Source organism: Pholis gunnellus, assembly GCF_910591455.1.
Source record: "Pholis gunnellus genome assembly, chromosome: 5".
Taxonomy (NCBI): Eukaryota; Metazoa; Chordata; class Actinopteri; order Perciformes; family Pholidae; genus Pholis; species Pholis gunnellus.
This window is the reverse complement of record NC_136531.1, coordinates 14,077,304-14,104,672: the sequence shown is the minus strand read 5'-3', so window position 1 is coordinate 14,104,672 and position 27,369 is coordinate 14,077,304. Positions and strand designations below refer to the sequence as shown.

Below are 27,369 nucleotides of genomic sequence, written 5' to 3'. Positions count from 1 at the left end.
TGTGTGTGTGCGTGCGTGTGTTTGTATCAAATTGCATTCCCCTCTCTTATAACTAAAGCTTTGGGCTAAAGGGCTCTAATATGTGCACACAAACAGAGTCTAACACGCACACACACACACAGGGCAAACATCCACACGATCCCCTCCCTTGAGGTTCACCTCCTACACGCGAAGGCATTCAAAAGATCTTTTTGTCTCCGTTTCGTGCCAGAGAAAAAGAGGAGAAGGACGAGAGAAAAGGGAGAAGGAAAGTGAGGGAGACTGGAGAGGGAAAAAAGAGCGAGCGAAGAGGAGAAAAAGAGCAGCAAAAGGGTTTGCAGGAAAGCAAGGAGGGTAGAGGGACACCTGGGGGGGGGGGGGGGGGGGGGGGGGGGCAGAGAGAAAACATGGAGTGAGAGAGAGGAACGGGAGGGGGAGCGCAGAGGAAGACGAGGAGAGAGCAGGCAAAGAGATGGAAGCTGGGAGAGAGCTACAGACAGCCGGGCTCCAGCGCTGCTCTGAACTCGTTTGATCCAGTTCGTCTCGCCAGGCGTTCCTCGAGATACATTCCTGTGGCTGGCTGGGCGCAGAGTGAGAGAGAGAGACTGAGAGAGATAGTGAGAGAGAGAGAGAGAGAGACAGAGAGAGAGGGAGAGAGAGATACTGAGGGTGAGACCAGCAGAGATTGAGAGAGAGAGAAAAGCAGAGAGAAGTTTGGAGGTAATTTGTGAAAAGAGTAGAGAGACGAATATCAACTAGAGGAAATTAAACGACAAGGAGAGAAAAGGATCAACGAGCAGCACAGAGAGAGAAACCGAGAGAGGAAATGTACTCAACAGAGAGAAGCCACAGCAAAAGTTCTCTAACCTGCTACAAAAAAAGTTCAACCCTCTAACCCACCCCATTTCTCTCCTATTTGTTTTTGTCTCGTCACTGCCGGAAGCCTGAGTCCTACAGTCAAGCAGCCAAGAAATAAAAAGAGAAACAAAACCCTGAACAAGGAGAGAGGAGTGGAACACATTGGCACAGAGAAAGGTTTTGTCACATTTGAAGTCACTGAAATAAATCCATGATACAAACGTGCGAGTGTGAGTGTGAGAGGAAAACATACTTGAACAGACTCACAGACTGACGACACCATGAGAAGAAATGGAAACCCAGAGAGGAAAGATTGGTGAACTCTGTCACCAAGGCCAATTAGGGGAAGAAGAAACTTGAAGGCCATTTTCTTCTTCTTCTTTTTGTTCCATGTATCAAACTAGGGACATACTAGTGTCTACTATAGACATGTGGAGAGCAGCAACATCCTGACATTAGACAAAGAAAGTCAGGTATGATATTGGGTTTGTATAACATCTCGATATGCAGATCAATTGTATGTCTTGATCACAGAGGTGATGTTTCCTGCCTGTAGGAGGTGCCTCAGTTTCAGCGCTTTCCACCTCAAGGGGAAATATTTAACCCTTAAGTAACCCTTCTAAAGTTGACCCTAATGGCTCTATACATGTGTATAATGCCACTGGTTTGGGTTTTAAAGGTGTATGGTGTTCCTAGGTGTGTGTTGGTTGGCCGTAACGATTTCGGTCCATGTTTGGGACAACAGTGGTTCGACCAAAAGAATGTCAATCAGGCCATTAAAGTGCTACTGCTGCAGAATATGCAGTTATATTTGTATGAGAATCAAGTGTGGTGTTTCATCTGCAAGAATTTGCTTCCCAAACCAGATATATTCAAATTCCTTCCTCAAAAGATTTTCTAAAGTCCCCCGACTGTTTCAACTATACTCGCAGCAGCGTTTCCTTTGTACCAAACCAACTGTCAAAGCAAAACCACCTTGAGTAAGGGGGCCACTGGCTGTCACAGAGTGTTTGTGGCTGACTAATGCTCAATGTTCTGTATATCTTTTACCTTTATTTCTCTAGCTTTGTTGTCCCTGTTGCTAACTGTTATTTCTAGTTCTGTTTAAATACAGCGAGAGAGATGTGAAAACAATGAGAAATGACTTGTATGTGAACGCACACTTGGCCAATGAAGGGGATTCGGATTTCTGATTCTGATGTTGATTGTTTAGTTGGTCTAATCAGAGGAAGTCCAGATGATTCAGAATGTTGCCGCGCTGCACACACACACACACACACACACAAGTGCAAATATATCAGCAATCGACAGTTGTCGGGCTGACTGTGGCCGGTTGGATAATTTGAACATATTGCCCAACCCCATTGTAAACAAGCCAAGAGTTTAGCCAGATGATCGAAACCACTTTATTTGGAGATGAAACCAAAAAAGTGAGTGTTGGTTATAAACCATCAGTGCAGAGGAAAAATGGCGTGCTTTGAAGAGAAGTAGTGAGGCGCGGTGAGGTGATTGGAAGCTTTGATCAGGCAGCCAGTGACCAAAGAGAGCTGCAGCTGTCTCCGAGCTTTCAGCTCGCCGAGAACTCTTTTATCGGTCACTTCCACAGTTCAGATGCGAGAGATGGAGCAATCGAGAATGCATTAAGGTAAGATTCTTATGAAATAAAAACATTCACATATGAATGTGTTGGTTTATATGTGGCCGCACTCTATGATTAGCCATAGTGCTCTATAAAAACACCAAAAGCATGATAATAGAAGAGGCATGGGGGGGGGGGGGTGTCATTGGTCATAGTTTGCTGTGTTCATCACTGAACCAAGTTGCTAAGCAGATGGTGACAGCGATGCACTACTTTCCGTCTATTTCAGTTACTAAAGGGAACTTTTATTTTGTGTTGATTTTGGTGGCTCCTGCCGAAAAAGCGGTAGGAGCGGTGGCCCAGTGAAGGCGGAGAGGCAAACATTAGTTTGATCATAGTCTTGGTTAACATATAACATATGTGACTAAGCTGCGAACACATGAAGAAAGTCCAAAGCAAAGGTACAAATTCTGTTTCCTGCGATGAAGGCTTCAAGTCAGTCAATTTTGATGAATCTGGCTTTTTCAATAATGTGCCGATCCCCGCATGCTCGAGCCCCCGCAGCTTCAGATTTTACACATTGAGGCTACGTCCACACTACCAAGTTTCAATTTAGAAACGCATATCTTTTGCTACATTTACACTGAGCATCCACGCTACTCCAGAGATCTAGAGCACCGAAAACGAAGGAGTTTAGAAACGCTACTGAAAGCCGGGGAAGTCTGAAAACCTCCGGGGTTAACTGCTAGTGTTGACAGGCCGCACCGCATTAGTTTTAAAATGATGACGTAGAAACCCGTGTGTGTGTGTGTGAGAGAGAGATAATGCAAGAACTGCAGCCTTGTAACTACAACTTTCCACGAAATGTGTCTGTTTTAGTATAGAGAGGAAGATTTTAGAGGAAGTATCAAGCACCTTTTTATTATTAAACAGTACTATACTATAGTATTTTATGTATTTTCTGCAACTAAGCAACCAGTCTACTTCCTGTTTACTCCGGCACCTGCATGCCCAGTGTGCGTGAATAGTCATGTGATATTCGTTGTCAGGCGTGCTAGCCTGGACAGAAATCATTTGGAAAACGATGCTCTAACACTCCGTGTGGACGGAGATCGTTTTCATTTTAAAACGAAAACGTATTAGTGTGGATGCAGCCTGAATGTCACTGCCCCCTCCTTAAACACACCTTTCCTCCTCAAGTCGTCTCTCCTCCCTCTCGCCTCTACCCATTCCCCGATACACTCACCAGCCCTTGTTTTCCACTCACACTCTCTGACTCTCTTGTTCACATGTGACAACATATGGTCAATCATTGTATCTGTGTGTGAGCCTGCATGTGTGTGGGACTGGGAGAAGACGATCTAATTGAGGGGATAAAGGAGAGTAGAGAAAGAGGGGTCAATTACTGCAGGAAATGGAGAGCGTGTGTGTGTGTGCATGTGTGCGTGTTTGTGTGTGCATGCAGAAGGTTGGGGGAGGGTTCGCTTTGTCATTACTTCCTTCCTTCCGGGTCCCTTTTTACGCATCAATAAAACGCCTGAACTGCTGAGACAATCCCAAGCTACCTTTTTTCACCTATAAGCTCTGTGTGAGCGGCTATTAGTGTGGTTCATGCACTCGTACTAACCTCTGACCCAGTACGCCACTTACACACGCAATAGCACGTCCAACATACTGCAGTCCATTCAACAAGTGGATTTACAGTACAACAATAGGCAAAAGCTATAGAGCAAACCTTCACATACACACATAAGCCGTCTGTGGCAACCTTACTTTCAGTTCCTCATTAAAACGCCCTAAAAATTGGACTGCTGGTTTGGAAAAGTGACACACAAAACGGCTCATATCAGCTACAGAATGTGAAATACACAGTCTTCATCACAATTTACTGAACTTAATTGAATATTTTTCGGCGGGAAATACACTCAATCGTAATCAATGTAACTGTCATGTCTTTAATGTAATTATGAAGCTACAAACAATAGCAAATTAGCTTAGCTTATCATAGGAGTACTGTCGTCAATGTAAGGCTCGGGTTATGCTCAATGCATACTGCAGAGTATTCCTGACTCTGTCAGAAATCAAAAGTGTTTGTAGTTGATTTGAAGGGCCACACTTGACTGACAGCTGGCCAGCTGTCTCGCCTGGAAGACATTCACAGTGTTGCACTCGGCTGTTCACGGACAGAAATAGTTGTGGAAAGATTTTTCTTTTTAAAAAGCAAGCTAGAGAGAGAATTTGATCAACACAGCTGGCCAGTCACAGTGTGATTGGTATAAGTTGTTACCTTTGGACAGAGCCAGCCAGAGTACTATGGCAACAATGCAAATACGTGTATCTTCCTAAATCTTAACCTATTCCTTTCATATATATATTTTTTATAAAAAAGCTGAAGTAGAAGAGCTCATGTTGAGTAGGTTACTAGTTGCAATGATGGCTCAGTAAAAGGGAAGTGGATGCCAACTAACTCATGTCAACTAACAAGAAGATTAGACACTAGTGCTGTTGGCAAAGGTCTCTCTCTCTCTCTCTCTCTCACACACACACACACACACACACACACACACACACACACACACCTTCCCTGCCTCCTTTCAAGACCTCAACCTGTTACCTAAAGAGGGAAGCAGGATGACTCAACTATAGCAATGGTGAGACTAAAGTATAGTCACCTGCACGCATGTGGGCGTGCAGGTAAATGTGAGAACATGCACAAATGTCAATACGTGCAAAGAAGCAAATTCTCTGATCCTTTGAGCATAAACACGAGATCGAAGAGACTTTGCAGGGTTGTGTGCGCGTGTGTGTGTGTGTGTGTGTGTGTGTGTGTGTGTATGTATGTGTGTGTGTGTGTGTGTGTGTGTGTGTGTGTGTGTGTGTGTGTGTGTGTGTGTGTGTGTGTGTGTGTGTGTGTGTGTGTGTGTGTATGTGTGTGTGTGTGTGTGTGTGTGGAGGAGAGGGCAATTAGAGGAAGACGAGAGAGGGGGACAATACAGAGAAGCCATTAAAAAAAATCTGGATACAGGCAGAAAAACTTGAGACGGTACATTTATAGTTCCTTGTTAAAATGTGACCACTAGTGATGTTGTATAGCAGAGGTTCTCAATCTTTTTTCAGACCCACTCATGTATTTTTTGGCAGATCCTAAGAGTTATAGATTTGTTGGATTAGAACGTAATCTATGTACTATTATAATGTAATATTATCTATTGAACTGTGAAGCCTTTTGTGAAAAAACAACAACAAAATCCTGATAATTTGGCTCTGGCAGAGTGCCAAAGGGTCTCCAGACTTCCCAGAGGTCACTGCTGTGGAGCAGTGTTTTGATGAGCAGGTCCTCATATTGTTGGTATCTTGTATTCTAGTGGCATCCACTCCAGCACGATGAGGTGGGGCTGAATATTTCTACGGCAAAATCAGTAACACAATATGCCAATATTCGAGGGGAAGAAGAAGAAGACAGTTCATGTCATTTTTTATGATGTTATCATGTTTGTAATGAAAACCACACAAAGCTACTTATACGTGTAGCACTAGCCACATGCTAGTCAGCTTTAATTGGGGCTGGTCATTTTGGGTACTTCATTATTTTACCGTCCCTCGTTCATCGTAAACTATCTCAGATGTAGACGGCAAAATTGTGGGTGTAGTTTCGAGCGATTTCTGAAAAGCATCAGTTGTTGTGGCTGGTGCATAAAAACAAAGTTTGTTGCCCTCTGAAGAACGGATGAAGAAGATGAGAAGCCCACTGTTACATAACACCATCAGAGGTATCCTGTGTGTGTGTGTGTGTGTGTCACTATTTGTATCTGTATAGTTGTGCACCCAAACAAATGACTCAATGTTGTGTACAAGATGTTTGTATACGTGCAGATGGACATAATATTTTAGTGGCACAGTGTGTGTGTGTGTGTGTGTGTGTGTGTGTGTGTGTGTGTGTGTGTGTGTGTGTGTGTGTGTGTGTGTGTGTGTGTGTGGACCAGTGTCTCTAGTAGACTTGTGTTAATCCTCTTAGCGTATGCTGCTTGAAGCTCAGAGCACATTATGTAACCCCTCTAATCCAGCGCCGCATCAAGACAGACAGCAAAAGACCACAAACCATGCTTCCTTAGGCACACACACACACAGACACACAGACACACACAGGACATTGAATGTCTGAGTCAAAGCGCTAATGAACAAACAGACTGTTCTCACTCTCAACACCCTGAAGTGAAACGTCCAATGTACAGGAATATTGACAGTTGACACTATTTTAATCTTTTACTGCTGATGTCCAGAGCGAAGCTGCAGAGAAACTGAAACACAGACAGTCTCTCTTTGTGTGTGCCCGCTGCCCTCTTCACATATTCTCTGTACCTCCCTGATAACCTGAACATCCAACCCCCAAAAAAAAAAACTTTCACTCTCCATACTGTTGCCAGGGCAACAGCGGCCATCTTGCCGTGCCCCATCTGTCTTGGGTACACATCACCGGCCGGTCATAAATGTGAGACGACAGTCAGAGAAGGGAAAAAGCAAACAAGGTTGAGACGGAGGACGAGATTGAGAGTCAAAAGGATGAGAGAGAGGCGGACCAAGACAGATCGTGTCTGCAGGTTAAATAAAATAAATACAAAGGAGGATGGGCGACCTCGTCTTTAGCCAGTATAACCTTTACATATATATATATATAACCTATCAACCCGCCCTTCTCTGATTAGGCCCGAGTATCAGTCAAACATTTTCTGCATCTATACAATGCCAAGCAATACTTCTTCAGCCTAATTTGATAAATATAAACATGTTTTATTCCATAAAAGCAGTTCAAGGTCTCCACTGTTGTCCAATAACAAGAACTTTGACAAAACATAATTCTAAAATTGGCAAAATCTTGATTTGAATCAAGAGCTATCTGATGGAAATAAACAAGGCAACAAATCTGACCAGTCATTCGATGCCATCTTTTGGTACTTGACGTCTTTTTGATCAAATGTTGTTGTTGCACATGTAGGTCGGGACCATAACAGTGTTGAGATTCGATGCCAGTATCTTTGCACAAATCGTCTGCACAAGCATTGGTGTAAATGCTAAACCGTAAACCGGTCTAGATTCAAATAGGACAGCAGTGGAGTGTTGTAAATGGTTCGCAATGTGGAATCATCTTTCGTCAGCAGGACGTAACCCGTTACGTGCTTGTCCCTGCAATCTTACTTCTCTCATTCAAAACACAGCCGTGCCATTTTCCCTGAAATGTCTCACGGTGAGAAATTGGCGGTACAGAATTCCCTAAGTATCTATCCCTACTCCCATTCACACATGACCCCATGCAGGAAATGTTGCTGAACATTTCAGGGATAGACTGTTTGTGTGAAAGGGACAATGAGGAGCCGTCAAACACCAATAAGTGCTCATTTGACCATTTCCTCCAGTATTTCACAGAATGGCCTTTTCCGTTTCTTTTAATGTTTTCGTTCTTTTCTTGTTTTGTCAAAGTTGTACTTGATTTGCAGTCATGAATAGTGAAATATTAATTAAAATCTTGCTCGAGAGTAAGAGCATCCACCTGCTTAGAAAAAGCAAGATCACTCTAACAACAGAAAATCCAAAATGAGTAAATCTAAACCACAAGGTCAATGGCTTCACACGTAAGCCGTCAGGTACAGAGTGCAGCCAGACTGTGTGTGTGTGTGTGTGTGTGTTGCATCCTCACATTCAGTGCAACTGAACACAGTATTGGAGTCACAATGGAGGCTGAGGTGACCTCGCATGACCTGGAGCTGAGGGGGAAGTGACAAAGTGGTTTCACTGAGACACACGATCCTTTTTGGGTTTAACCGCGTACGACACACGACTGCAACAGTGGCTGCATGGAGAGAGGTGAGTAAGTAAAGACGAGTGCGTACGAAAGACATTTTAGAGGGATGAAAGAGAACAACGAGGGGGAGACAGCTCGAAAGGAAAGAAGTATATAAAAAGACAACAAAAATAAATAAGCAAAAGCCAGAAATTAACATTCATAAACAAGAATGAAGGAAGGCAGGTTCCAGTGAGAGGGAGCGAGAGTAATGAGTGTTGCTCCGGTCCTCCGCTGGGTTGGGTTGGGTGTTGGGTTACTGTACGTGCACAAATACAAATGATGAGTCACTTTCTAAAACACACAGGCACAAGCTCGCACACACGGCTTTAAATATAGACTCATTATACTCAAATCCAAAGCAAGTCCACCGCTCTCTCTGCAACCAACCAGCCATTCGCTTTTAAGTCCTGACCGACACACAGACACAAACTAATTCCTCAAAATTATTACCTTTTTAATCCACTGCAACATTTTCATGACCTTTCTCCCAAAGCTCTGGGAGCAAAGAAAAAGATCATTTTTAAAGAGACCCAACCGACACACACACACACACACACACACACACACACACACACACACACACAGGCCCAGTGTGCACTTTGCATGCACACGCCTAGGCCTGCTCTTTTAAACATTTTCTCTGAATTTTTTGTCATCTTAAAGAGCACTAATTACAGGCTTAAACATGCGGGCAACTGTAAAGTACACATACGCACTCCCACCCTCCCAACTCACTCACATAATTAGAGACTTGAGAAAGCTACGAGCGAGCGGGGAGAAGAGGAGGTTTGGAGGAGGGGAGATTAGAAGACGTGAAAAAGTTTATCTTGGGAGTTGAGGATCAGGGAGGAACTTCACACCGAGTTCCTGCAGTTTTCCCTTCACGTGCGCGCGCACAACACAACGCTCTCGTCGGTGCGTGGAGTGGTCGTGCAAGTGTGGAGAAAGAATGGACAGCGACAGACCGAGAGAGGGAGAAAAGGTGGAGCTGAGCGCATTAAAAGGATAGATAGAGGGTTTAAACTCATTTCCACCAATACATTTCTATTACTTTGGCTACATTTTCATGATCATACATATATGTGGTCGCCAAACCACATATACTCTATAATACAGGTATTTCTGGAGCAAATTGCCGTGACTTTTTAAAATGTATTTATTCGTTTTTTCAAAACATCTCCATGCCTGGAAATTGCTTTTTTGTAATTCCATGACTTTCCCGGTTTTTCATGACCAAAACATGCTAGCAGGGCCGCCCTGAACGCGTCATACTATCACAACTGCACTTCCCAAGTTGGCTCTATGTTTTAAAACACCAATAAATTACATCAAGGGTCTATGGACACAAAAGTAGTTTTGGTTGTTTCATATGAAATATTTTTTTGTTTGCCTGAATCTGAATTTAAAACATGATGACAGTTGTTGGGATGGTTGTTCATGGTGCCGCCAGCACTGTCAATATGTGCTATTTTACCAGACGGCGGATAAATCATGACGTACAAACGAAAAACATGAGATCTGTGTGGAGGCTGTAACTCTCCTCAAACGAATACATGAAACAAACGCAGATGCCACGTTTTCATCATGTTCTCCACATGGTAAATACATCTAAGCTATGCCGTGAATGCACAGGGTCTTTAGTCATACACTTTTAATGTTGTAGAGAAATACTTAAGATTACAAACAAGTTTTCAAAGCCCTAAAATCCCCAAATTGAATTGGCTGAATAGGGGAAAGAATTCTTCAGATTTTAAGGGCTCAACAGAAGTCAATAATGTATCCAATAAGTAACATCTAATAAAACTAGCTTGTTAAAACTTGTATGGTCCCTTAAAATGACAGAGGGGGTCTAAAGAGGATCAGGACTGAACAACTCTCACTTCATTAATGCAGTTCTCTTTTCTGGATCTTGAATATGAAACTCTAACTTTTCTTTTTTTTTGTCACATGTTGCTAGACTTTTCAAAACTTTCTTGCTCTGTTTACAACTCCTCTACAACAGACTGTTCATCACTACCTCTCCTGATGCCCCTCTCTCCCTGTCTGTTTGCATCTCTCTCTATTTTTAGCTTTCTCTTTTGCAGATTAGGGGCCTATTTATAGACCCCCCTTATGCTGTCCAATGAGAGGGCTCTCTGTGGGAGAATGGCAGCGTCACAAGGATTCACACACCTCCCACTTGGCACCAAGCCCACCAAACCTCCCTCCCTCTCTCTCTCCCTCTCTCCCCCCATCAAGTTCATACCACCCTCTCCCTCTTTTGCTCCCCCCCCCCCCCCAATCTATACAAGGTGGCTCCTCCTGGCACAGAGCCCACAGCTTCAGTGAAAACTTTACACACAGGAAAGAGCCTCACGTCAACCCCCCATAGCCCGACACTGTGTTTAAAAACTGTATCCGACTTACTAAAGAGATCCTGTAGAGACAAAACATCTACAGTGAGCAACTAAAATAGCCATGCTCCTCACTGCATGGTATCCATAAACACGACACGCCCCTGCTATGCAAAGACATATGCAGACAGAGAGACACACAGATGGACGGATAGGAGCTTTTTCTGCTTCTTTCCAACTTTTTCCCCCTTTTTTAAAAAAGAAGAGGACATTACATAATTCTCCAAACACTTCCTCTCTAAGCCGAGAGCACTCTGGCGTTTTATCACTCTCTCTCACACACACACACACACACACACACACACACACACACACACACACACACACACACACACACACACACACACACACACACACACACACACACACACACACACACACACACACACACACACACACACACTCTCTTGACATATCCAAGCAGACAGGCAGCCTGTTCGGGCGGTCTGCATCACTGTCGCTATGACAACGGCGGGAGATCAATCCACAAAAACAGCCACTCGTGAGGAGGGGAGGGGGGGGAGACGGACGGACAGACAAAGAGAGAGAGAGCGAGAGAGAGAGAGAGAGAGACACAGAGAGACAGACAGAGGGAGACACAGACAAAGAGGGAGTGAGAGAGAGACAAAGGGAGAGAAAAGAAGGGAGGGTGGGGGGGGGGGGGGGCTAATGGGAAGCTCATGTGTACGTGCAGCTGTACCAACTCGGGCTCCGTGCCATTTCTTTGCCGGATTCCCTAGTCCCTAGTTTCCTTTACCTGCCCTCTGCAGCAAAAGAAACATCTCAGAAAACACATTTCATTTCATTTTCCAGCACATCTCCGTTTTCTTTGTGGTTTGACTTTGTCTCACAAATAAACATGGTCACACACAAAAATATTACAAAATCTAAATGATCTTAAAATCTTAAATTCGTACTGATCGCACACACTGGAGGCTCGAAGATTAGGTCTCATTCTATCCAAGTTTTCTACGGTGCAAACCTCAACTGGATCCTTCAGGTGCCCCGGGGGCATTGGTGTCTGATAATCAGTGCAGATTATGCTGCAGGATGAAAAGGTTCCCGATCAGACTGCGGCTGTCTTGACCACTCAGGTCCAAAGCAGTCAAAGCCGGTGAGACTTTTTCAAATGGCCAAAATGTCACTGGACACATTTTGTCTGGCCTTAAAGCTGAAGAGATAAGGCTGAACAAAGTGGTGCATAAAGGGCTACAATGTACTTCCCTGTACGTCTTTAAATGAATATATGCATTCTCCAGCATCATCATCTCTAATGCTAGATGCAATAGCTTTTCTTTTTCGAGCAAAGCCACTTAAATCCCCAACAGCCTCAGCTTAGTTCCCCATCACAATGTGAACGTAAATATGATGACTAATGGGATGAATGTATAACACAGGTGATCTAGTTTTGCAGTGATGCTATGGAGGGACAACAGGTAAAGTCTAGGGAAGTATGAATCAGCTACAGCAACACCTCAGCAGTGATGTATAATTCAGGCATCGTCAACACCGAAACATGACCACAGTGCTGGCAAGAGTCTCCCTCAACTTCAGCTCATTTAACCACAGTTAGGAGTGGGCGCAATGGACAAGCCTCTATCATAGTATGTGTATTAAATATATTGTAATACTAATGTCTATTGTGAAATTTCTGCACATTTTCTGGAACATCGTTTTGGAGCCTGTTGGGATGAAAAAAACCCAATAAAAGGCCATGACACACCGGGTCGGCCGTCTGCCCACGTCGGTGAGCGTCTGTCGCCCTAGTTCTTGCGGTGTGTCCCGCACAGTTGGCACTACAGTCTTCCCGTGTCGGAGGCTTTTCGGCAAATTCAGCATCTCTGACGACAGTTTGGTGTGTCTGGGAATTAAGACTCTACGGCCACGTTAGCGTCACTGTGAAGCTGCACTTCGGTAAATCGTGCTGATGTTTAGTAGCTATAACGCCTAAAATATTCAACAATATTTCACTGCCCTACAAATCCCGTAATTGGAACTAGACGCATTGTGCCGCTGCGGCCGATGGGAATGTCATCAGTTTTGCAGGTATTTGGTTATAAACCGAAGTGCGACACAAAATGTTGTGCCAATCCATCTGGTCGACGCTGATGTACTCACTGGATGAGCGAAAACATTGACCTGTACGATACATCCTTTGAAGGTCTGCAGTTATTTGGTGTGAACGGCCCTCACCGAAGCAAAAAGGTCCATTCCCAGAGCTTGATACAGATTTAGACACTTAAAGGAAGAAAATATCTTCGTCTGTGTCTGTCTGCAGAGACCATATTGTTTTTTTCCAAACCGGTTTGCTTGGCACACAGGTGTAATGAACTGGAAAAGCAATGGTGTGGAAAATACACTCTTAAAGTATTTAGTGTATGTGGAAAACAAAGATTAGGACTTTTCCGTCTCTCCGGGGACTTCCGTTGGCTGACAGTTAGGATCCTCGAGGGGCTTTCTTTGTTATGTTTCGTGCGGCAGTCATTAAGTATCCATTAAAAAAACTCAATGGCTCCTTAACTGTCAACAAGCCGAAAATAAAACAAGAATCCCACTCTTGCCATTTTTATGAACAGGGAACAGTGACAATTACAAAGCTTGAAAGGGGCATAGTCACTGCTCTTCCCTGCATTCAGTGGAAATGCTGCATTTTCAAACTGTAACAACTTCTCACAAAAGGAAAAACTTTTGGAGCGTTATCAAGAGAGGGTTTTCAGCTGAGCTTTAAGCTGCTAACACCACAAAGGTCACTTGACAAAAAAAAACACACCACGTCCGACACAAACGCTGCTCAAATGCTTCAGGGAAATGTCGTTTTTTTTTTCTTGGCTGTATTTTTGCTGCTCCGCACTCGTCTTGTGAGTTCTCGTGCTTTGAGTGATACACTGAAGTGAACGGTTTGTGACAGCAGAGCGATCTTGTCTCCTCAGTGGAGTTTACTGTTTCTGCTGGAGAGGTGAATTCAACGAGCGAGAGAGAGAGGAGAGGATAAAAAAAAGTGGTATAGAGAGCGGAGGTTGAGAAGACATCGTGATATGCAAAGGCTGGCTGGCAGAAAGACTGAGCCGAGGAGATGGGATGAAAAAGTGAGACTGAAAGGTGAAGGGAAAAAGGACACCGGGTGTCAAGAAGAAAGAACAAGAAGCAGAGAAGCGGAGTAACGTCACGACACAGAAAGTCACAACAGAGACAGGCTAGGAGACGTTCAGCCAAAAGAAATGTTCTGAGTGACATAGATACCGATTCTTAAGTGGTCCAAACTGAAATAAAAGCCTTCAGGATAAACCTACCAAGTCACGAGGGTCATATTTATTATTATTAAACTACACAATGACATGTTAGGCATCTCCACTATTTTTGTCAGGATGCAGCGACACAACATCACTCTGTTTACACTCTGCATCGCTATCATGACAAAGCAGTTTAAGAATTTAAAGATATTTATCTAAACCAATGAATACTGAACAGACAAATGTGATTTTTATTCAATGTGATTGGGAAAACAGCCTTAAGATACACAACTTTCGCTGCACGTGCCTTCCTTTGAGCTTATTATTAAATATGAACGCTGAAAGAAACCCGGCCTCCTACAAATTTACATTTCCATAAAACTGAACTGCACCCTCAATTACTCAAAAACATGTTTGCACTCATTCCCTTTCTCTCCAAGAGTTAGATGAGAAGGTTGATAGCACTCTCATATCTGCTCTTTGATTTAAATATGAAGCTACAGCCGGTTAGCTTAGCTTGGTATAAGAACTGGAAACAGGGTAAACGGCTAGCGTGGCTCCGTCTAAAGCTCACTTATTAACATTTTGATTTTTGTACTGGTTGGACGTAGGTTAACAACATGTTAATTAGATTAGATTAATTACACTTAAGAGGTGCAGGTAGAAGGATTTTTCCACTTTGGACAGAGGCAGACTATCTCTGTCAATCTTTATGCTAAGCTAAGCTAATTGGCTGCCGGTTGTCGCTTCATATTTATCATATAGACATGGCAGTGGTCGTGATCCTCTGGTCTAACTATATTTTAACTCTATATAATTTAACCTTTAACCAAACAAGTTAACCAGCTCTGTAACTATTTAAATAGTCGGTGAATTACTTGTACCTATATTTCTGACACCTCTGGCAGATGTTTTAGAACATTACATTACATTACATTACATTACAACATAACATTATGATTACTCTTTCCTTCCCCCCATTTCTGTTTAGGAAAACTTTAGTTTAATTTCTGGTGCTTTTATTTATAAAGAACTTTGTAGTATTTCCATTGCCAGTCTAATGATGTTGAGTTACTGACAGCAAACAAAAGGGTGCTTTATTTTCCAAGTAGCTTCACGGACTACAGCTGGTTTGCGTGTGATATGGAAGGGTCATGATTACCAGAGGATTGGTCCCGGCTAGAGATTGGTTTTTTTTGGCGTACATTTAAATACTGTATCCATCGTACACTGTCTGGTAAGTGATTGAGATCCAGGCCATTTCCTGAGAAATGAAAGATTTCAAACATCTCTTTACTTACTTATATTTTCAAATAGTAAAATTGCTGCAGTTCAACCAAAAATGAAAACATATAGGGAATGATTTGTTGCTCAGTGTTTAATACTAGTATCCGTATGACCCACGCCTATGGAGAGAGGGCAGAAACAGAGCAGCTGTCGTGTTTCCTTGGTTGTGATCGTTGTTGCTGCTATTTTAGGAACCATTCAGGAAGTGATCTGCAGACAGGCTGCTGACGGAGAATTCAGCTCAACCGAACGCAACTCAACTCAACACGAACCAAAACAAGCACAACTAAACAGGGAGACAGTGCCCACAGAGAAAAGGTGACAGAGTAACCATCTATTTGTTCCAGTCTACTTTTGACTTTTGTGTAATTAGTTAAGCAGTGCAGCAGCACTAGCTGCTTATCAAATAAACAGACCGTGTACTGTCTTTAAACCAGTTTCAGTGAGAGTGTGAGATGCCGGTGATCCCTTGCTGGTTTCAATTTGACAGATTTGACCTTTTCTCCCCACAACAACGTGGGCCATTTTGTTAGGTGGATCAAATAAGTTTAGCTGCTGCCCCCGTCCACAGCAGAACATTGCTGAGCTCCCGCGAAGGCGCTGCAGTCTGCTACCCCAATCTGGGTTGCGTGCCGACCATCATCTACTGTTGGTAATACACCGAGCACGGACAAGTACCGATAAGGACACGACCAAAATCACATTTCAGGGTCCAACTCCATTTTCAACTGCATCTGCCTCCTCTTCATCTTAAGAGGAAATCAAAAAGTCGGAGTAAGTGCAGAATAAGATTTCTTTAACTGCCGTTTCAAAAGGCCAAGAATGAAGAACCGTGCTCAACAACGGCGACAAAACAGCGTTTCCAACACTGCAATTTAACGATCACCACGAATTGATTCCTTTAGGCCCGTGTGAGGTAAAATAAATCAGCTGACATCGACAACATCCACCTCGGAGCTCTTTTTTCAACCAGATGTGTCGGCTTCAGGTGTAGTTTCAGGCAATCCGACAATCAGTGTCATACTGCTGCAGTGCCATAAGACCTCCAGTCTGAAATCACACGCTATAAATCAGTTAGCAGACTGTGGCATCGCAACTATGTCGACCATAACCGTCTGACCACACGGTTTATATCCTCCCTCGCACTGTCCTGCTCTGCCCCACTGTGTCCTCGCGCCATCTTTTCCTCCGTATTGCCCTCTGCAGTATTATCAGATAATGTGGGTTTTTTTTCTTCTCCTCCTGCACTGCAGCCACTGTGGCACAATTACCCCGGCTGCTGCACTAATGGCTATTGATGCAGCTGAGGGCCCCACACACACACACACACACACACACACTTGCACACGCAAACATTCATAAAAAATTCATGACACTGGCTCAATAGGAAGGTGCTGGGGGTTTAGCCAGCCCTAGAAAGAACAACAAATGTCATTTAACAAAAGGAGGGAAGAGGCAGATGATGACGGTCTCGACATTTTGCGCAACATGAGACAGAAAAGCACAGACTTAAGTGAATACAGATAAATGTGTGTGCGCACTAATTGTGAAGAATCATCAGGTTAAGTTCAAACAGACCCGTTACCTGCTATTGAATAGATATGCGTGTGTGTACAGATCTGTGGGTGCACAGTAACAGCCTGTGTATATGTGCCTGTGTGTGTTGCTGGAGTCCGTGTGGTAGGTAATTCCCTCTTAGCGCTGGATCTCTCCCTGCCACCGACCTGCGCTGAGAGAGCTTTAGAGCGCTAAGCCTGCTAGCTGAGACTGAACCGGGGATCACTGGAGACAAGGGGCAAAGAGATGTAGGGAGGGATGGAGAGGGAGAGAGAGAGAGAGAGAGAGAGAGAAAAGCACAGGTGGGGTGTGAATGATCAAGGGAAAGTAGGGAGGGAAGGTTACAAAGAGGAGGTCAAATGGAGGTATGTTGCTGTGTGACGGGTGGGTTTAGAAATGAAGAGGAAAGGAGGACGGATGGAGGAGGGTCATATTATCTATAGTTCAAGAAAATGATTTTTCGGGGGGGGGGGGGTTAAACGGATCGTAATTGACCCAGAGTTTAAACAGACAAACAGGAAGGTATCAGGAAGGTTTATACTTCTACTCCACACGTGTCAGAAGGAAATATTGTACTTATTCTTTTTACTTCTGTAGTTACCTTTACAGAATAAGCTTATAAATTGCTTAAGTAAAACTCCCAATGCGTTTAGGAGCAGTGAGCTGCTGTAAAGCACCTGGGGAGCAACTGGGGCTCGGTCATCATCGCTCAAGGACACTCTGACATGCGACAGGATGAGCCGGGAATCAAACCGTTAAAGGGTAACCCACTCTACTATGTCTTATATCACAGTCAGAGGCTCCATGATGTAGAACTATTCAATATTTCACAAAAAGGCAAAGATTAGAGGAACGTTTTTAATGTTTTTAAACATGTCCTGTAACCCTTTAGGGGTTATTAGCTCCACATCTAGCAGCTACAACAGTAAAATACTGTTACCCATTGCTGCATCAGTTTAACAGTCTAATAATGTAAAAATATATCACTGACAAGGTTGTTTTTCTTCTACAGATGAGTACTTTCAGTACATTTTGTTGATAATACTTCTGTACTTTAGCTTTAATTTAAGTAGAGTATCGGAATACTTCTTCCACCACTGACTATAACTTAACAGTGAAGAATGAGACAGCAGCGGTCCGATAAGTTTGCTCATGATGTGTGTCTTCTAGCATTGTGTGGCGAACAATAAACCACATGAGAGTGACACAAGCAGGGATAGAAGTGTTGGAGCCATTATACGATTCACAGAGAGCAGGTAGCAGTACTTGTCACGGTACTTGACCGAGTAGTATTTTTTTCTTCTGTAATCCTGCTGACAAACAAACAAACCACCAAACCGAACTGAAATCATACTGCAACATCCTTGGTGGACGTAATAAATTCTCAAATACACTGGTTTAACTTACTTTTAGTAGCAAAACTGAGTTTTGAAACTAAACAAAAAAAGTCTCTAAAGGTTGGCTGTTTAACCAGGACTCGGTTGGCGGCAACGTCTGCTGTCCCACAGTAGACACAGGTATGAGCTAAGGTTGGCTAACAACTACTTGCTGCCACTTGACTGCAACTTTGAGCAGACATGCATGCATACAAACACACATTGGGTGGCCGCACATCTGCTGCAGACACACATGTTCCTGCCAACAAGTACAACTTTCTGCATACTCTTCCTTACTGTATGTTACGCAGTGTGTACGCACGCATCTACCAAGACACACTTTTCTCTTTTCTATCCGACTAGTCATACAAAAGTTAGTGTAGTTGTACACAACAGTGGGTGGTCAACTTCAGCACTAGACCAGGGTCGTTTGTTGAGAAAGCCTGCTTGGTTGTGGAACAGTTTCCTAATCGGTGGTCACTTACCTCACAAAGTGCTGGTAGTCAAGAAAAAACACAGCCAGGCACTTGACTGGGGCTGTTTTTGATTCAGCTCTGTGGTGTGTGTGTGTGTGTGTGTGTGTGTGTGTGGTATACAGATGAAATGAACATGTCATATGCTACATGTTAGATGATGAAACAGAGAACTGTTCAAAACATTCAGTCATGAATGTGGGAGCAAAAAAAACCGTTGCCGTACACTCAAATATCTACACGCACAATACATTCACTCTACTCTCACATTCACGAGGAATACAACGCACGTTAGCTCTCACAGGACCCAGGCATCTCTGATAACAACCTCATCTATATTTCACCGTTTGTGTGTATGTGTGTGTGAGTACATGAGGGGGGGGAATAGAACAAAGATGGGTTCTCATCATTCACATTTAAGGGATCTGTTGGTCAACGTGTCTGTTCATGTTACAGTAACAGTAGTACAGTAAGTTATGTTTAAGTAAAAAGAAAATAGTATATTGGCTGATATACCGTTCTCAGATTTTTTTTAAGCCTTAAAAAAACGGATATAGCCTCAGAAATCCAGTATTGATCGGGATATAACCTCTCGACTCAGTGTGCTGCATTGTGGGGCGGGAACTTTCATTAGTTATTACTTTGCAGATTACTTTCAAAATCTTCAAATGTCTTATAATTTATATATTTTTTCAGTTTACTATTATACATGACAAAGAAAAGTAGGAACATTTTAGAAACTACACATTTTTTCAATATTTCTACTTTAAAAAGACGAAATCAAAGTCAAATCAAAGCCCCGCTGACCGCTTGTAACACACTCTTTCATTTCACAGCGACACTAAAATATGTTTCTGAAAACATTTGAGGCGAGAAATAGGCAATACAGTAACAGCATCTTGATCTAATTAGATTAACGCCGTCTTGTTTGACAGTTTGATCAGAGTTCACAAGCTTCGCGGGCAGTTCAGTTACCAAGCGTAGCCTGAAGCAGGAAAATACAACACAGTTGTCAGGTGGTGACTAAAAAATGAAACTATAGTTGAGCAAATATTTGAGGACTGAAACATGAACCAGGCCTTCTGTCATTACTGATTACAACCTTCTAAACAGGTATGCTTGCAAGTACGTGAGTGCACGACATAAGATTATATATTACTAGTTTGATTAGCTTTGAGCTTAATCTTAAAGATATAGACTTCACTTTGAGTGATTGAAACTTTCTGGACAGGAGTTTGTTGTTGCGTCAACCTATATGGAGGGAACACTGCTCCCTCGCTTCTTCAAGGGGCTGTGCCGAACATGCGTGTGTGTGTGTGTGTTCCTGTAGAACATGTGAACGAGCGTGGGTGGAAGGGAATGTGGTCGCAGCCGCCGCAAATCCAAAACATCCAGAGTTTGTGCCATGTGTGTAGGGGCCGAGAGTCAAGAGCGAGAAGAAGCACAAATAAGTAAGAAGTGACAAAAAAAACGGGATAAAGTGCGCATGAAGAGATAAAAGGAAGAGTTTGAAAGACACAGTTCACAAAAAAACAGAGGGAGTCAGCGAAATAAGCGCGTAATGAGTTAAAAACAGCATGCCTGTGATGTCACGGGTGTGCGTCGACGTCACACTCTGCGTGTGCATGTCGAGTGTCAGCTCCATGCCAGCTCAGTGGTTTAAATATAGCACTTGGGCAACAGTCCCAGCAGATATTAACAATGCTATAGCCACCGAGACCCATCTACACCATATTAGCGCTGTGCTAACGCTGAAACCAGAGAAGTGGTGAACAGAGGGAGGGAGGAGAAGGAAGGGAGGGAGAAGGAAGGCCTCGGATTCATGAAAACTCAGCCGCCCACACTCCGGCCTCTGCTGCCAAGAGTTGAGCAGGACAACAGTGTGTGTGTGTGTGTGTGTGTGTGTGTGTGTGTGTGTGTGTGTGTGTGTGTGTGTGTGTGTGTGTGTGCGAGACATTCCTCTGTGAGGTGGATGCCAAGGAGCGAGCCGAGCTGAAGACAGACTGTCCTGAGCTACTGTGTTTTAGTGGAACTAACGAGCCCCTCACTGTGCACCTCGGCCTCGCAGCTGTAAACTCGTTAGCGATTCGGTAATCAGATCCGACTGGATGTTTTTGTCAGAAAGTACAGGTCACAATTCGGTTTTTAAGCAACACCGTGGCCCGTCGGTTCAGAGACACGTGCCTACTGGTGAACACGTTGTGTAGTTTGTCCATGCTCTTAGATAACTAGCCAAAAGTAGAGAACTTCATATCATGTGAATACAGCCACAATCAAGTTTCACAGCAGACCAGTTTTCAGTGATCGAAAACTGCGACAAATGTCAGATTTTGGTGTCACTCGCTCAGCATCAACATGCAATTTTCATTTTTAGACTCAAAATGCTGTACTGGCATTTACCCATCACATAAAAGAAATAAAAATGACAAATCTCTCCAACAACACTGATCTCAACACGCCACAATGCTTATTCACATTTACCTCTAACGCAACGGTTAATCACAGACCGACAATATCCAACAAAACAAGATTATTGAAGAAGGAATCCCCCGTTTATTTCAGGTGTTCTGATGAATGAGTGGCCCAGCCCATTTGAGACTGGATCCCGAACCATGAGAGTGAAACTCTAAATTCTGTCCTGGCGTTTAACACCGTTTTGATCCGTAGTTCAGCGTCTGATTTCACCTGTTGATAGCAGCACTGCAACACGTTACTGAGCCTTTCTTGGCCTTACCTCGTGTTCTTTTCCCCACTTTCAACAATGTCCAACAAAATCAGAAACAGGAGACGACACTTGCAACCCAAGTTGACCAATCACAAAAGGCCTGCGTGATGCAAATGCTGCTATCTGCCCGTGTTCGCAAGGATCTGCGTGGACCCATGTGCGCACATGCATGTGCAGCGGAACGTTGATGAACATGCGGCATGACACGCGCCTGTTTACCCAGACACCAAATGGAGTTAAAAACAGACATGTGCACATGCACGTCCACCCTGCTGTACATTTGGTCATTAAAGGGGACTTATGTTCAATTTCACGTTCATACTTGTATTTTGCATTTCTAGTAGAAACATGCTTTAAATGTTAAAAAAAAAGACATTCTCTCTGTCTGTCTGAATATGCCTGTCATCCTCTGTCTGAAACACTCAGATGTATTACCTGTCTCTTTAAGCCCCCCCCCCCCCTCACAAAAAGGCCCAGTCCGCTCTGATATAACTTGCAAGAAAAATTATGGTACACCTTTACAAAAGGTATAGTTCTCAAAATGAGGGCAGTACATTCTAATGAGTCTGCACGTGACACAGGAAGGGGAGCCAAATCTGAATGAACCATGTGTTTTCTGATCAGCCCACATAAAACTCACTGGGTTGTCTTGCTCAGAGTTTGTGGGTTGGTAGGCCCCTCCAGATACCCAAATGTTTGTGCACAAGCACTGAAAAAGTGAGACTTTATACCATGTGCCACTGTTTTGTTGTAGGCCCAAAGAGGAGTTAATAAATATGTAGTAAACTACATATTTAGGAAGGTTAATCAGTTAGGTGAGTGTGAATCTAGTGTTGATGTGGAAGCCACAGTTGTGGACCACTTTATAAGGTATAATGTGTGTGTGCACGTGCAATGAACATAGAGCTAATAACACGCCTTCAATATCCCCCGAGGAACTGTAATTATCGGCTTTTACAATGTGCCTGCAAGCTGGACACCGTCTGTTTGCTTCTAAACCATTATATCACCCATTTTGCCCATCGCCATAACTAACAGCATTTAGCAAACAACTAATCCAGAGTACAGACCGTAGTGGAGAAGTTCTTAGTATGTTAATGAATCATTGACTATCCCAGTGCTAGTGCAATATTCTGAGACATGGTTTCTGGCAGAAAGCAGAGACGTGGCCTGTTGTTTCGCAAGCGACCCTCTCATTATCAGACAATTACGAGTCTGTAAGTGTCCATCTTGTGAAAGTGAACAGCAGCGATGACCGTGTCCGACCTCACTATCAGGCTGTGTGTGGTTACACTGGGATTATCCCACCCAGGCAGGTATCTGCCGCTACCGCTGCTTCGACTGTCTCGTAGTTGCTGCTATTCTGCTTTAGTGACGTCAAGGAAATGGTGGGAAAGCCAGAACAAGCTCCCAGTGTCTTCTTTTCCCTTCTCAATAATAGTTAGCCTATAAACACAAACACACGCTTTCCATAATTATAGGCTTGCCCCTGCCTCGATGTGGGTGTGTCTGAGAACCGCTAGACCAGAGCAGTAGTGGGATGCATATGACAATACCGAAAGCTCCAGAATATCACACCAGGACCGTGTGGGGACCGTGGAATTACAAGTCTATTATTTCCAATGAATGACTACAATCTGCCAGAGCTGAGTAACCAATTTGTCAAACACCGTCTTGCCGCTTTTAGAAAACACATTGATTTTCTTCTGTTTACTTTTTGCACATTGTAGACATTCCTGACATTCTTCAAACTGACAATTACCACGTTAACACTGCAAACTAACCAGTGCAACAGCCAAAGAGTCATTCTTGTCCCTTTGGCCTAATGGTGCGAGGACTTCATACACAACTAAAATCATGACATGTGAGCATATTTGCCATCTTTTTGCAGTAGGTGAAACTGCCTTCAAAACACACCTTCTCAGCACAGTACACTGTCTGTAACATTACTCTACAGATTGCGGGGTGCACTGTGACGAGTGGTTACATCTACAGCACACTTGGCTTTCCTAGAATGCCTGCTTCTGTAGCGACTACATACAGCCATCTAGCTGCAGCTCGGTTCCTACGAGGAAGAAAAAAAAAAACGGGAGAGGGACGGCAGACTTTTCTCTCATTTCCTTTTATCGTCTTAACAATTCACGCCTAAACAAGAAGGACTTACAATGTAGCACAAGAAGGGTACGAGCGTGGAGAGCTCTGTAATTCAGCTATTGGGTGCTGTGCGTTTGCATTTGAGGTGTCTCCATCAGTGACTGGCAGAGGAGCAGAGAGGGACAGCGCGGAGGGATGCCACTGTGTCTTTAAGCAGTAATCCCTCCATTCTCTGAGCATTTGTTGCCGGCCATCTAATGGGCGGTTCAGTTTAATGTCCACAAGGGCCGCTGGGAGGTCCTGCACTATTAAAATCACTGCCGCTCTCTCTCTCTCTCTCTCTCTCTCTCTCTCTCTCTCTCTCTCTCTCTCTCTCTCTCTCTTTAAAGCCGGAGCTGGTCAGGCTCGCATGGCTCCTGAATAACGACAGAGGCCGTCTTAGAAATCAAAGACGTTCTGATTTTGCATTTCAAAAAGGAGAGGAACTGGGCTCATTGCAGCAACAAAAGGGGACAACAATGTTGACATTCCCGATGGATCCTTTGGTCTTTTCTAAAGAGAACTAGAGCTCGCCCAACAAGAGATGCGGTGTGGCAAACTACACAGTTCGGTGGTGTCTGTCTCCATCTCTAGCATGCAACAGCAGCTGAACATTTTATTTGTAAATGTCACAATTTGATCCTTTAAAGATCTGATCTGCACACCAGTTCAGAGACAAACACCACGGTCCTCAAAAGACAGCCTTAAGAAACTGAACAATCCTACCGACACTGCCCCCTACCAACAGGAAATCACTGTAGCATTTGTATTAAATCTACTGTGAGTTGTTCAGACTCTATTGGACTTGCAGTATGTATGTATTTACTGAAGCATCACTGCATTATTATACAAGGACATTTTTGTGGTTGAAGTCGAGCCTCCTTGTGAAACGTGTCACGTGATCACCGTGTTATTACGGTGACGCTCTACAGTCAAATATGAATGAATCTCCAAAAGTTACTTGCAGTGTGAAAATGTATAGTAACTATGTGGCAGCAACATCTGAAGTATGTTTTCTCTTAAAGTCTGATGACAGGGTACTTTCGGTGAGTGGGTGGCTGTGATAAGGTGTTTGCAACACTGTGTGGAGTGGCTGTTGATTTTGAGAGTATGTTACAAAGGTTACAAAACAGGCTGGAGCATAAGCTGCTACTGCTGAGTGCGGGGAAGCAATGTTGCAACGGCAATGCTGTCTGTCTCGCAGAACAATCTGCACCTAATCGCAAAGGAACAAGAAAAGGAGAAGTTGCTTTCTTGTATATATATATATATATATATATTTTTTTTTTTAAAAGCGGCCATCCTCCAGAAGTTAGTTAGAAGTTTCTGAGGTGAAAATCTAAACTTGACAATTAGCAGTGCCTTCCAAATGTTCAGCCTTCCTTTGAGCACAAAAGCAGCACTGATCTTGCTAAAGATCAAATATCAGCTGTCAGGCTTGTCATTTTTGAATCCTGCAGCATTCAAGCACTATAGCAGCCTTTTTTTTGTTTTCAGCAAGAGCTGGATTTCTTTGTAAACAAAAGGCAATAGTTTGCACTCTGGTTTGAAAAAGTGAAGTGTGTGTGTGTGTGTGTGTTTCCAAAGCAATTGCCAGCGCTCAGTCAACGTGTTTTCAACAAGTTTTCACAGTGGTGAACAAGTAGTAGAAGTGCAGCTTGCAAGCCTGACGGGGGTCCAAGAATGTGGGGACGGAGAGATGGAGGGGGAAAATGAAAGACAAGAGTGTGTACCGAAGTGTATGCTGTGTTTATGTGTGAGTGGAGGCTGTCTCGGGGCAGTCTTGGCCGTGGTTGAGAGCTCGTCCTTACCGCTATAAGCGTGTTATTCCTCTGTTCAGTGGAGGAGGCAGAGTCCGGGTCCGGCTGCTTGCTCTGCGGCTGCTTGCTGCTGCCGCCGGCCGACTTCTTGGCCCTCTGCTCCAGACTCCGCTGGTACAGGCTGACCGTCTCCCTCCGCTCGATCTCCAGCTGCTCGGCGTGCGCTTGCTGGTACCTGCTCTCGCAGTTGACGTGGTGTCTCCGGCAGCCCTCTATCCGCTGCCTCAGCCTCTCCACCACGGTGCTGTGCTTAGGTATGCCCACCGCCCCGGCGGGCACCACGCTCCCGGCGGCCGGGTTCATGCTGTTGTTGATGCAGATACTGCCGTTGGGTCCGGCAGCGGGGGAGGCGAAGTCCCCCATCACTAGGCCGAGTGGCTGCTATTTTGGAAGAACTTTTCTCCCCGTCAAGCTCAACACCACCGCCACCTTCTCCTCCTCCGGCCACCTCCTCCTCCACCTCCACCGCCTAGTGTCCTCTTACGCTCTGTTCTCCCCCGGCGAACGGTCCCGAGCAGCCGGGACAGAGGACGGAAGGTACGACCGGTTAACAACCGGGAAGGTTTAAAGGGCTTCGAGCCTGGTAGTCATACGGGTAGGGGCTCGTTTCTTTTCCCCCCCTGCTCGGCACTGTTTCCAAAAACTAAACCGCTCCCGAAATCACAAATAACACCCAGCCTGGGTGAGACGAGAGCAAGCCCCCGAGTCGTACTCAACAATAAAGCCGCTGCCACGCCACTAACAACAACTCCACCAGAAACACACAACACTACCGTGGAGGTATGAACGTTAGCAGGCACTCAACGGTCATATGCACACAATCCGTCCCGCGGTGGAGCAGCGGCGGCGGCGGCAGCAACAGTCCACTCGCCGTTTTACGGTGTTGTCCTTTGAGAAAAAGTTTTGCTGCCTGCACCGAACGGGCTCCGGAGTTTCCCAGTGAACTTGCATCTCATATGGTTTTGGTTTGAAAGAAATCCCGGTGAAGATGTTGTTGAGTTGGTGGGGGGGGGGGGGGGGGTTGAAGTGTGTGTGTGGGGGGGGGGGGAACACAAGCGCCTTCGGTAGTCCGGTTGTGAGGCAACTAGAGTAGCCCAGACGGCACAAAACGCGGATATGGGAAGCAGTGGCGGAAGTCTGTAGTCACTGGCTGCCGCTTGCCACCATCACAATAATCAGGTCCGCTTCTCCACCATGCCAGCGGAGTGATATCAGGACAGGAGTTGAGTAAAAACCAGCTAGAGGCTGTGAGGAGCCCGCTGATGGTACTCGGAAAACCCGGACTGGAATTTGGAGTGTATCCCGTTAAGGACCGGACTGATCCCACCTACGACTTGTGTGTTGTAGACGGCCTAAGAAAAAGTTATTTTGTCTCGGTCTCTTTCCCTTTCTGTCTGTTTTCTTCTCCAATCTCTATGCCTTTGGTGTAAATAGACCAACTAGACATGCAGAGGTGCATACAGAGGCCCAATTAGTCAAACGTTAATTATAGTACAAATGAAATAATGGGCATTATGACATCACCACCAGAGGCAAGGAAATAGGGCAGTGATGTAGAGGATGAACTTTTTAAAGTGGTAATAACCAAAGGATAAAAATGGTTCTGCACAATTGCATACTATATTAATGAAGTTATTAAAGAGAACACTTTTCATGAGCTGGCTGTAAACACCATGATACTGAAGCACAATTAACACTTTTGAATTGGAAAGTTTCAGTGGCAAAGTGCTATACAGACAGTTTAATGATAGAAGCAAATTTATACTATCTATGATACTATTACTATGCTATTACCTTTATTTACAGGTTGCTGTGATACTATTACACATTTTGGGTTTAGTAGTGAAGTGTGAAGCTGGTTATACAAATGACACCAGCTATGTCTCACACACACACTTTATATAGAAAATACATTACAATTCTTACATGGATTGAGAAGAGTGGAGTTTGGGAGGTTCATCGTCAAAATGTATTATTATTATTATTATTGCTATTAACTATTAACCCTGAAGTAATGTTTTTGAAATGCACCATAGAAACTCATCATAGTGTGCAAGTTACATGCACCAATACAACCACAAATCATCGCCTGAGGTCATGTACTGCATTGAATGGTTCGT

At 44.1% G+C, this 27,369-nt stretch overlaps 1 protein-coding gene across 1 annotated transcript in view; it reads right to left on the bottom strand.

The window, feature by feature from the left end:
• maml3 (mastermind-like transcriptional coactivator 3) overlaps positions 1-25,667 on the bottom strand; it is a 92,684-nt gene extending 67,017 nt beyond the window's left edge. Inside the window, exon 1 of the mRNA XM_079159969.1 lies at positions 25,241-25,667. Coding sequence (XP_079016095.1) covers positions 25,241-25,612 — 372 coding nt within the window. The 5' untranslated portion in view covers positions 25,613-25,667. The remainder of the gene's footprint in view (positions 1-25,240) is intronic.
• Between the last annotated feature and the right edge of the window lie 1,702 nt (positions 25,668-27,369).